Source organism: Rattus norvegicus, chromosome 15, assembly GCF_021556685.1.
Source record: "Rattus norvegicus strain SHRSP/BbbUtx chromosome 15, alternate assembly SHRSP_T2T, whole genome shotgun sequence".
Classification (NCBI taxonomy): Eukaryota; Metazoa; Chordata; class Mammalia; order Rodentia; family Muridae; genus Rattus; species Rattus norvegicus.
This window is the reverse complement of record NC_141548.1, coordinates 51,360,520-51,372,753: the sequence shown is the minus strand read 5'-3', so window position 1 is coordinate 51,372,753 and position 12,234 is coordinate 51,360,520. Positions and strand designations below refer to the sequence as shown.

Here is a 12,234-nt window from a genome sequence, read left to right as displayed (position 1 = left end):
TCAAAGTTAATGGTGACTATGGAGGCCTCTGGGGCCCAAAAGATGACAACCTATAAACGTTCCCAGGTTGCTGAGGTGAGGGAGAGTGTGACAGCTGGACAGAAGTGGTATGGCCAGGTGATCACAGAAGGTGGACCTCTCTGCTGCCCTTAGGGGTCTCAACCAAGGGTTCATTAGAAACCAAGTCATTAAATTCTCTCCTAGAATGAGTAAATGAATGATGAAGAAATGGTGTGTGTCTTTGGTCCATTTTGTGAATGGAGGACCAGAGGCAGAGCCTCGGAGTGAGCAGGAGGGGCGCCCCTTCTTCATGGGAGGCACTAGGGTGGGAGGTCCTTGGTCATCCCCTTCTGTCACTCATTTCCTATAGCCGGCTGTGAGCACAAAGTGACATCCACCAGTGGCACCATCACCAGCCCCAACTGGCCTGACAAGTACCCCAGCAAGAAGGAGTGTACGTGGGCTATCTCCAGCACCCCTGGGCACCGGGTGAAGCTGGTAAGATACCACTTGGCATCCTGTATGGACACCCTGATCCCCCAGGTCATGTGACCATTTGATTCTGCCATCTATAAAGACTTGTGTGAGTCCAAGGTATTGACTATACAGAGGGGCCTGGCTAAGCCTCCGGATCTACCCATTCATATGCAAATGACTCTTCGTGAACAGGAGCCCTATTTCTGAATATATTTTGGGGATGTCTCTGACACTGCCCATTCCTGAGTCCTCCCTCATGGTCATCCCACAGCCCTGATTTCGACCCTGGTTGTGTATGAGCTAGAGACCAGAGATTCAGAGATCTCAGGGCTCCTTGCCCCCAGCTGCCCTAGCCACACTTCTAAACCTGGCTCCTTTCTTGTATCCTCCAGACTTTTGTGGAGATGGATATTGAGTCTCAGCCTGAATGCGCTTATGACCACCTGGAGGTGTTTGATGGGCGTGATGCCAAGGCGCCAGTCCTTGGCCGATTCTGTGGCAGTAAGAAGCCTGAGCCAGTCCTGGCTACCGGCAACCGCATGTTCTTGCGCTTCTACTCAGACAACTCAGTACAGAGGAAAGGTTTCCAGGCCTCCCACTCCACAGGTGAGGCTGGCCTTGGGCTAGGTGACTCCTGCACTGATGTTTGCTCTGGGCACAATGCTGACTCTGTTTGCCAACCCTGGCCTTTGAGGGTTCATAGAGCAGAGCCCTGTAGCCCCAGGGCCAATATTGTGTTCTGAGGACCAGATCATCAGAGTGAACACTAAGGGGCAGGGAAGAAGTCATAGGGATCATGAAGGTCAGAAAACAGGGTGGTGGGACAGCAATCAGAGGAAGCATCGTTAAGGAACCTAGGAACAAGGAGAGCACAGTCTAAGTACAGGTCAGAAAATGAGGCTAAGAGGAGAAGATTCCAGTCCGCAAGGAGCTTGCTCTGCATTTGTTTATTTGACCAAGTTCCCCGCCTGCCCCAGGAACTCAGTCCAGAGGAGAGATAAGCTGGGTGCTAATGATTACAGTATAAGGCAAATCATGACTAGGTAAAAAGAAACAGGAAAAAACTGGCTTGAGGGAGCTGGAAGAGTTGTTCCATGTGGTGGGGGAAGGGTGCAAAGTTCAAGCGGGGCTCAGGGTACACACGGGTGGACAGAAAGTTACCTGACTAAAGCAGGGAGTGTGGGGATGGCAGTGGGAACCACATAGTTGTAGTTGCAGAGAGAAGCTAGAGACCAGTCCCCGGAGGCCAGCAGACAGGCCAAGGATATCAGTACTGGGTTTCGTTGTCGACTGGTGGGTCCCAGGCATCCCAGAACTGGTAGGTCCACACACCCCCACCCTTTCCTTTGCTGCCATCAAGGCTCCCTTCCTGCCTCGCCCACAGAAATGGACCCTAGGGTGTAAGAGGAAGTCCAGGGGCACGCAGAGGAGAGTGTTTGCTGTGTTCATGCCCTGCTTACCATCTGCCGTGCCCAGCACAGGTTCACAAACCAGAGGCTGGAACTCCACCTGGCTTGTAAACCTGTGTTTGATTTACCCGAAAGTAGTGGGATTTGTTTGTGTTGTTGTTGTTGTTTGGTTAGTGTTTGCTTGCTTGTTTAAACTCGAGCCAACCCTTAAAATCAGGTTCATACACAAAACCCACATGCATAGGTTTTCTCTGTAAATTTAAAGTGTGACGGTGCTCGGCCCTTCTACAACAGCCCTTAGCTAGAACACAAGAGGGTCCTTCTTTAGTACAGACACTACCACTTTACATCCCCTCTTACTAGGGTCTCACCCCGGAGTGTCTCCTAGCCTCCTCCTTGGGTCTCTATCCGGAGGTGCAGAGCAGAGCACTTGCTTGAGGCTAAGTCAGATCCCACCTGTCACTGGCCCGTGGCCTCTGTGCTGTGAATTTGTCTCTGTGGTCCTGGGAGGTAGTGCACAGCAGTGCAAACACAGTGGTCAGCCTGGTGATCGCCGTGATTGGTCGTCAGTGGTGATGGATCTTGTTGTCCACCCCCTGCAGAGTGTGGGGGCCAAGTGCGGGCAGATGTGAAGACCAAAGACCTTTATTCCCATGCCCAGTTTGGTGATAACAACTACCCCGGAGGGGTGGACTGCGAGTGGGTGATTGTGGCAGAGGAAGGCTATGGCGTGGAGTTGGTGTTCCAGACCTTCGAGGTAGAGGAGGAGACCGACTGTGGCTATGACTACATGGAGCTCTTCGACGGCTACGACAGCACAGCTCCTAGACTGGGGCGCTACTGTGGCTCTGGGGTGAGCACCCTTCTGACCCCATACTTCACATTGGACCCTCACCCTAACCCAGCACTGATGCAGCTAGCATCCCTGGAGACCCAGGGTAGGAGGCTGAGGGGAAGGACTTGCCCGGTCCTCTGCAGAAGTTAATATGGGAAACCTGGGGCACTCACAGAGACCCTCACAGCTTGGACTATCCTACTCAGGAAACCAGGGTCCTTTCTGGGTAGTGCGAAGGTTTCCACAACTCCTGGCCTGAGCCCCACCCACACCCAAGCTCCCTTGGGGCCAGTTTGATCTGGCTTGCAGAACTGCATTTATCTGGAAATGGAGGTGATAGGGTTCTTCCTGAACCACTCAGCCCTTGATCCCACCACCACCACTGATTCCCAGGGCTGAACTGGTGGGGGATGGGGGACAGAGGTTAGGGCCAGAACCAGAAGCAGGGGCCCTGAGCTAGGCTCTCACTAGACTGGTTGGACCACACCATTGTCTCTTTCCCTGGTGAGAGCCCACTATGTCCTAAAGCCTTTGCTGCTTTTATCCAAGCAGGCCCCTAGGGGTTGCTTCTGAGTCTGTGTAGAGAGGATCTGCAGAAGTTGGGGGCACAATCACTTTGGCAGGTTTGTAAGAAAGGCCAGGCCCAACCCATGGATATGTTTATTTTCCTCCAAGTAACAGATTAGGGTCTCTTTCTGCCTCCCTCCCTTCCCTCTCCCTCCCTCCTTTCCCTTCTTCCTCCTGTCATCCTTCACTATTTTCCTCACACGCATCCACACACACACACACTCTGATGCAGCCCCTGCCTCTCTCTCCTCTCATTTGCTGCCCCAAGAAAGGCACTGGCTGGACCTCCCCTTAGGGGCTGAACTACAACCTAGTATGAGCAGCAGAGGCTGGGCCAAGTAGGAGCAGGCTGTGGGGGAAGAGGCTATATACAGCCTTCTGCCTGCCTCTGGCATCCCTGGCTGTCAGATTAGTGCTTCCTACTTGCAGAGACACACAACAAATGAAGTGTCACCAAAGGGGTTCTTCCAGGGACGTTCCCAGGCTGGGGCCAGCAGAGGGGATGTGAGAGGAACTCAGGCAGGGCTTCTCCTTGGCACAGTTACTAGAAATTTCTATAAGGCTGTAGAGGATAATTCCTTTTATGATTGGAGGGCCAGGGCATAAAGTCACCTCAGAAAGACATCGCCTGTCTCCCTCAGTCCTTGGCCCCTGCTTGAGGCTGCTCTTCAGGGTCTGGAGTCAGAGCAAAAATTGGGTCTAGAACCATAGCTGGGGCAGGAGTGGAAATAGGTGAAGGACAGCAGAGCCCACATCTGGGCTCCCTGCCTAGCTAGCCCAGTAGACAGAAGGGCTGGTTCATCCCCTCTGAGGGGCATGGGTTTATAATCCCAGCACCAGAGAGACAGACAGGCAGACCCCTGGGGCTCACTGGCCAACCATTACGTGGCAAGTTCTAGACCAGTGGGATCCTGTCTCATTAATTAATTAATTAATTAATTAATTGAGATTGGCACCTGAGGAATGACACCCTCTAACCCTTTATATATACATAGAGAAAATAAATAGATGAAAGAATGAATGAATGAATGAATGCATGCATGCATGCAATGGCTGGCTCTGAGCTTAGCTTGGTGAATTGGTTTTGTTTTTAGGCAAGTTGTAAACCTGGTTGGATAGAACTTACTATGTAGATCAGGCTGACCTTGAACTCACAGAGGTCTGCCTGCCTCTGCCTCCTAAGTGTCTCAAATGCTGAGATAAAGACCACTACACCTGCCCAGCTCTGATTCTGATCTTTCAACAAGCTACCCTTAAATTCCTGGTGGCATGAAACTGCTTCATTTTTTAAAAAAAACAATACAATTTTTAATTGTGAGTGTGTGTGGGGGTGGGTGGGTTGTGCAGTACCTGAGAAGGCTAGATGGGTATCAGATCTTATAGAACTAGAGTTATAGGTGGTTGTGAGCCACCCATTGTGGGAACTGAACTTAGGGTCTCTAGAGATGAGGAAGTACTCTTAACTGCTGAGCCGTCCTTCCAGCCCTATATCCATCAACCTTTCTCTTTCTCTTTGTCTCTCTGTCTCTATATCTCTGTCTCTGTCTCTCTCTCTCTCCCCTCTCTTTCTCTCATACTTCCTTTCTTCCTTTCTTTCCTTCTTCTTCCTTTCTTTCTTTCTTTCTTCTACACACACGTACACACACACACACACACACACACACACACACACACACACACACACCAAGTGGTCTCATTCTCACTAGGGAGCTCAGACTGCTCTTCCTCTGGCTGCATTTCTTGGGTGCTGGGATTATAGTCAAGCACCACCTGCTTCATGGGGAATCTTGAAACCAAGGACCTCAGGGAGGGAAGCCAGCAAGTGCAATCCCATCCCAGCTCCTCATGCCCAGCCTTCTCCCTGGCAGCCTCCTGAGGAAGTGTACTCGGCCGGAGACTCTGTCCTGGTGAAGTTCCACTCTGATGACACCATCTCCAAGAAAGGCTTTCACCTGCGGTACACAAGCACCAAGTTCCAGGACACACTCCACAGCAGGAAGTGACCATGGCTCCCGCTCAGTAGTGGGAACTGGAGTCCTGCTTCCCTAGATCACCCAGACTGGACAACGGGGGACGGGGGGTGACAGGCAGATGGTGATGCATTGTCCCTCACCCCCAGGCACCAGGACCTACTGGGCCAGTGGGCCAGGCGTCGTCAGGAGGTAGGAGACTTGGACTCCTTAAGCCAGTCTCCCACTGCCTCCTGTCAGTGGGCCAGGGAACCAGAGCTTCCACCAAGACACTTGAAGTGACCATTCCTCCTTGGGGCCCTGCCTGGGGTAAGACAGTCTCTATGCAGGACCCTGCGGCCTTCCCTACACGCTGTATTGTGTAGAGCCGGTGGCCCTAATCTTCATTGTAATGTACATTTCCTGCCCCTTCTCCAGCCTTGATTTGATTTTATTTTGACCCACCGCTTCCATGCTTTCTGGGTACCCCTCAGAGCTGTGGTGGGGAGTTGGAGAAGAGGGAGTGGATAAGTAAGACAGGGCTTCTCTTAGGCTCACTGGCCACACCAGGGCACCCCAACCAATAAACAGAAAGTGTTACAGCCAATATCCTGTGCCAGATGCTGTCTATGATGCGGGGGCATGGTGGTTTCTTCCAGATGTTCGAGCTTGCTGGGTGTCTGAGGCCAGTAATGGAGCCAAAGCACCTGGTTTTGCTGGCTGCCCTTCCCTCTCAACATTCCAGAACCCCTAAGGGTGTGACTTCGCACTGGGGTGGACACACACACACACACACACACACGCTGCTTATAGTTCTCCCACACAACAGGAGTAGAACATTCTATAAAGAGGCCGTCTGGAGGAGGGAAGAGGCATATAAAAGAGGCTTAGGGTATGTTTGTCCATCTGGCTCTTCTGTCTCTTGGTCTGGGGAGGGAGGAAAGAGGGGGTAAGAGTGTCTAGCTGGCAAGCCCACTACAAGTGAAAGGCCTTCATTAGCTAAGACAGGTCTGTTCCTGACCTGCAGATGCTGAATGCCAGCTGAGGATCCTCTACTCAGACAGGGTGGCTGGGACTGTTCAACAGTCGCTGAGTAAACATTCCAGCTTGGGCCCCTCTCCCCAGGCGACAAAGGGTGCTGTCTTGTCCAGTCTCCTCCCAGCTGTTGCCAACAGTGAGGCCCAGACTGGAGCCTGGAAAAGCCAGAAGAGAACCCTGTCCCCTCCTTTCTGAGGAGGCTCCCCCTAGGACTTTTGAAGGCGCCTCACAGGGAAAGGAAGTGGGACAAGGCTTGTCTTCCCTTTCTAGCTATTCCCTGAGGCTGGAGGAAGCCAATGACTTGCCTTAACGCAGGACTCCCTGAGAGGCTAGGATTCTCCCATCAGTCCCAAGCTCCTCCCTGTGGCAGATGTAGGCATTGTACCAGGCCATCTGGACCACCCCCTGGGAGCAGCATGCATGGTACACCTCATATAGGCCTTTATGCAGAAAGCAGTGGTGGAAAGTAGACAGTGCACCTGGGCCCTTCCAGAACATCGGATGTTTCCCTGCCAGCCTGAAGCCATCCCCCATAGACAGGACTTTAGATGAGGCTCTGGAGCCCTGCTTGTGCACAGGAGATGCCCAGGGGTGCTATCACTTACCCTTGATTCCCCTCCTGTTGTAGGGATGTCCAACACAACCTGTAGGGCCACAAGCAGAAGCCAAGGATTCCTGAATGACGGGAGTCACCTGACATCTCCCATACCCTCTGATCACCTACCGACTCCTTCAGGAAAGACTGTATTCAGTGGTCACAGTTCTCCCTATTCCAGGTTCTTATAAAATCCAAAGGAGCACAATCCCAGATCTCAAGGCATATGCCCAAAGGAACCAAGAAGATCACAACCTTCTCTAAACCTAGAAGCTTCCAGTCACTGAGATGCACATGTTATTTCACTCTGGGAGGGGGGTGGGAGGTGGGCATGGGTTCTTATGAACAATAATAACATGGCATCTCACTCATTTGCAGGCAGTGACTGACAGGGGACAGTGTGCCAATAGTAGAAGGTGCAGAGCATCATGGAGACCTACCTAGCTTTTGTGTAGGACTGGAGCCACAGTATGGGTTCCCAATTAAGTGTATGGAGTAGATGTGAAGAGCACAGAGCAGGTCCTTGTAGCTAGTTCAAGGTTCTCTGCACTGTTTGTAGCCTGGCAATGGTAGCCCAAAGTAAGGGTGATGAGCATACAGTGGCAGTGAGGGGGGCGGGGAGGGGAAAGAGGGAAGGAGGAAGAGAGGGGAGGAGGGGGAGAAGGAGGAGGGGTGGAGACTTTAAGAACACAATACCAGAGTAGGGTGATGGTAGATGAGAGGAACGCAGAGCAGTGCTCTCCTCCTTAGGGAACTATTCCAAGCTGACTGCAGGATGTGGAAACTTTTTTAAAAAGATTTATTTATTTATTTATTTTATGCATAAGAATACACTGTAGCTGGGGTTGGGGATTTATCTCAGTGGTAGAGCGCTTGCCTAGCAAGCACAAGGCCCTGGATTTGGTCCTCAGCTCAAAAAAAAAAAAAAAAAAAAAAAAAAAACCAAAACAAAAAAAAAAGAATACACTGTAGCTATCTTCAGACACACCAGGAGACGATATTGGATTGAGTTACAAATGGTTGTGAGCCACCATGTGGTTGCTGGGAATTGAACTCAGGACCTCTGCAAGAGCAGTCAGTACTTTTAACTGCTGGCCCCATGGAAATGTGTTTTAAGAGTTGAGTAAATCCAGGAGCCGGATGTAGATCGCTCCTGAGAGACACAGCCAGAATACAGCAAATATAGAGGCGAATGCCAGCAGCAAACCACTGAACTGAGAATAGGTCCCCTATTGAAGGAATCAGAGAAAGAACTGGAAGAGCTTGAAGGGGCACGAGACCCCAAAAGTACAACAATGCCAAGCAACCAGAGCTTCCAGGGACTAAGCCACTACCTAAAGACTATACATGGACTGACCCTGGACTCTGACCCCATAGGTAGCAATGAATATCCTAGTAAGAGCACCAGTGGAAGGGGAAGCCCTGGGTCCTGCTAAGACTGAACCCCCAGTGAACTAGTCTATGGGGGGAGGGCGGCAATGGGGGGAGGGTTGGGAAGGGAACACCCATAAGGAAGGGGAGGGGGGAGGGGGATGTTTGCCCGGAAACCGGGAAAGGGAATAACACTCGAAATGTATATAAGAAATACTCAAGTCAATAAAAAAAAATATTTTAGACAAAAAAAAAAAAAAAAAAAAGAGTTGAGTAAATCATGGTCCCTCTAGGACCAGCCCATCCTCACTCCTAAACACCTAGCAATCTGAACTAGGTCAACTCCAGTGCAATACCTGTAATCCCGTGGCCGAGAAAGGCCCAGTGGCTCCTTTAACTGTCTCCATGAGTGTTCCAAGGACCTAAACACCCAGCTATGGAAAATCCAGGGAAGAGTTACACCACACCTCTAGTCCCAGAGTCAGGAGGAGAGAAGCAAGCCACAGACTCTCTCAACCATGCTGTCTGGAAGAACCTCTCAATCTTTGGCAGTGAGGCCAGCACACCCCAAAGATAGTTACCTCTATGACACTGACCATGTGATCCACTTCTGGTTGTCTGCTCCCTAAACCTGCTACCCACTGTCAGTTCCTGTTATAGTTAGAGACAGTCAAGAAAGCCCACCATGCAGGCTCTAATGCCACCAGAATGCAGCCCAGTGTGGGGAAGCCCCTGAGGTTCTTTCAAAGGAACCCAGAGCCCACCATGGCATCTACTGTCAAATCAGGAAAGTTGGGTGCCCAACTCTGCCCTCATAATTTTTCCTCTCCTTTCTTCTCATCCTCTCAGAAGCAGACAGGTCCCAAGATTCAACACCACCAGCACATTGTTGAACCTTAGTTCTGTCTCTAGGTGCTGTGTGATGTTGGATGACTCATTTAACCTCTCTGAGACTGGGTCGTGTTGTACTATCATGCTAATGACAGGAACACCTGACATGGTTATGGAGAAGGAAGGAAATGCTCTCTGAAGTCAACCTGTCACTCTGCCTGGCCGATAGTAGGTTCTTAATGATCAGGCCTTTTCTGCCAACTAGCTCCTCATTCTGCCTTGCTCTCTATCCCTGGTCCGAATACACACCTTGGGTACACTTGTTTTCTCCCTCTGTCCACCCTCTCTCTGTGTGTGATATTTAGCCTGTAGCAAGTAGGTGCCTGTGGGGCAGTAAGGACATATTTCTGGCCAGCTGGTGGCCTTTCTGGGTCCCTCCCAAGTTCCACCCTGTGCCTGATTGTCCCTACACACAAGACAGATTCTGGAATCTGTGAAAAGTTTGGCTGCTCCAGTTTGCAAAAACAGTGGCGCCTGCCTTGGAAAACTGGTGGTGGTGGGGGAGCCAGGTGTTCTCCCTGGAGTGACAGGAGCTACCACACTGCTCCCCCCACACACACACAACCCAGCCTCCTCCTGAACAGAACTGCTGTTCCTGCCTGACGCTCTCCCTGTCCCCCATCCTGGAACATCTGGTTCCAATCTTCTCCAGATGCTGCAGCCACACTTTTATGGGCACCTCAACTCAGCTTCCTAAATCAGGCCTCCCTCCATTTCAGGGTACAGTCTCTCTTTGTCCATTTCCTTGGGATCTCAGCTACCTCTTTTCCTAACATCAGAGAAGCCACAAAGAGAAGGCAGAGGAAATTCCAGAGCCCTTGAAACTGGCTTTCTGTTCCTCTACTCTTAACAGACAGAAATCCTTTCCACCAAGAACTAAAAGTATAGATAGATACTGGCCAGGGAGGAGGGGAAGTTAGGTGCACAGCAGTGCAGAGGAGAATGTGGGGGTCATGTATACTTCGGAGGGAAAGGGGTATGGCCACGTTTGCACCTGCACAGTGGGGACAGCCACCTATAACCCCGAGACTAGCCTTTAGTTCCCTTTACAGTCAGTGCTGGAGACAAGCTCAGATCCTTCTGCTACAGTCCACCTTGGGCCTTACCTTGAGCCTCCTGTGGATGGTGTGTGTGTAGTATGCATCTCCTTTCCTGGGTCAGGTTAGACCCTAAGCTAGGAAGAATGCCAGTATGTACAGCTGTAGTGAATCCTCTGACACCTTTCTCTCTGCTGGGTACTTTCTGTCTAGGGATGGTCATGTGTTGAGAATGGCCCACCATCCAGATGGAGAAAGAAACAGGCTTACTCTGTTCTACACTCTTGTCCCCTAAAATGACGACTGAGAGCCAGTCCCTCTTTCTAAAAGAAGGGCGTTCAAACGGGAGACAGAAGCCCACCCTTCTTAAGATCTCTGAGAATCCATACTTCCTAGAGGCAAAAGAATCCACTCCCCATCCTGAGCTCACTGCCACCCACTCCTTTAAAATAAGCCTCTGTGACATTTATGACTCTCTGGCGCCCCCTGGCGCTCTGGGTTAGCAGGAAGAGCAGTGGAAAGGGTCACTACGTGGGAGATAGGGTCTAACTGCCTGGGTCTAACTGGTCCATAAACTGACATACTCTAAAGAAGGCAGCCACCCGGGCCGCTGAATGTAAGATTCCCGTTTCTGAATTGGCACAGACAGGTACAAGCCTCTAAATTTCATGCCTCAGTGTCTTATACGTGGGGCAGGGATAATACCACAGCATGTACACAAACTTAGCTGCTGTGTGGAAGGAGCAATCCGTTGCCAGCACGCCCTCAGCTGAGGTGAACTGCCCTTCAGTTTTCTTTATTCCAAGGTGGCGGTGCGCCATGACACATGTAAACCTGACCCTGACTCAGGCGGTGTTGGTAAGGTGCCTCTGACAGTTCTGGAACATTTCCACTGCAGCTGAGAACCATTTTAATAAGTCTATAATAATAGGCACAGAGGTGACTCAGATCTGCAACCAAGGAGTTCTGCCAGGGAGGAGGGGACACAGGGCTGTTCGAGAGGGAAATCCAGTGGCACCTGAGTCTGAGCCATGACAGGCCGAGATTGTAGGGAGGACTCCATCAGAGACCCAGGGGCTTTAGTCACATAGCCATAAGAGGCCTCCCTAGATACCTCAGTGCTGCCTCTGGAAAGTACAGGGTGAGACCACATGGTCTCTAAAGTCTCTTCAACTGGGGTAAAGCTGTACCCCTGTATTCTGAGCCCTGCCAGCCACTGTAGGATGCTATTGGGTTGGCTAATGGGGCATGTTCATGTGGTTTCAGGTGGCATCCCCATGAGACCTTTCTTGTAGACAGAGCAACTTGGCTACTCCATCCATTTCTTCTCAGTCTCAGAGGCACTACTGTGATTGCCCTGCATATGCCCCAAACTCAAGGTTCATTGTTCAAAATTCAGCTTCCGTGGTGATGGGTTTAGGAGGCTTTGCCTTTCTTAAGGGTAGGGCCTTATGAAAGAGGCTGGGTGGTGTGGTAGGCTGAGATGTGGCACAGTAGAGTGTTTGCATGCAAAATTCCCTGGGTTCAGTCTCATATAAACTTGACATGGCAGTACACACCTGTAACCCCAGCACTGTGGAGGCAGGAACAGGAGGGTTAGAAGTACAAGTGCATCTCGCATAGGGAGTTGGAAGCTAACTTGACTAGAAACCCTACCTTTAAAAAAAAAAAGAGGGCCTGCTGGAAAAATGGCTTAGCATTTAAGGGCACTGGCTACTCTTTCAGAGGACCCAGGTTCAAATCCCAACACTTGCATCATGGCCTACAGTCCTCAGTGCTTTCTTTTGGCCAGGCACTGGGCATATACATGGTACACTGACATGTACATAAAATCAAAAATGAAATTTAAGGCTAGGGAAACTTATTCACCCCTTCCATCATAGTGGGGGTGTAGGGCACACAGAAGCGAGGCAAAGACGGCTGTCAATGTACCAGAAAGCAGGACCTCCCCAGACATCTCATCTAAAGATACCTTGCTTTTAGAATTCTCAATTTCTAGAATGGCGAGAGTTTTTGAGTCTGTGGCATTTCACTGTAGCCGCCTAAATGGACCAAGACAGATGGA

General features: G+C 50.8%; 1 protein-coding gene across 13 annotated transcripts in view; it reads left to right on the top strand.

Moving 5' to 3' along the window:
* The window catches only part of Bmp1 (bone morphogenetic protein 1), a 44,256-nt gene extending 38,410 nt beyond the window's left edge, over nt 1-5,846 (top strand). For 7 of the 13 annotated variants that reach the window (XR_015638186.1, XR_015638178.1, XR_015638180.1 and 4 more), the window contains 4 exons: nt 371-498; nt 870-1,083; nt 2,489-2,739; nt 5,157-5,844. Coding sequence is in view for 3 of the 13 variants with exons in the window: in XM_087586650.1 (XP_087442776.1) it covers nt 371-498; nt 870-1,083; nt 2,489-2,739; nt 5,157-5,291 (728 nt within the window). In the remaining 10 variants the exon portion in view is untranslated. Of the gene's footprint in view, nt 1-370; nt 499-869; nt 1,084-2,488; nt 2,740-5,156 lie in introns of all 13 variants that reach the window. The other 6 variants (XR_015638177.1, XR_015638179.1, XR_015638181.1 and 3 more) reach the window with 2 other exon arrangements.
* The last annotated feature ends 6,388 nt before the right edge of the window (nt 5,847-12,234 follow it).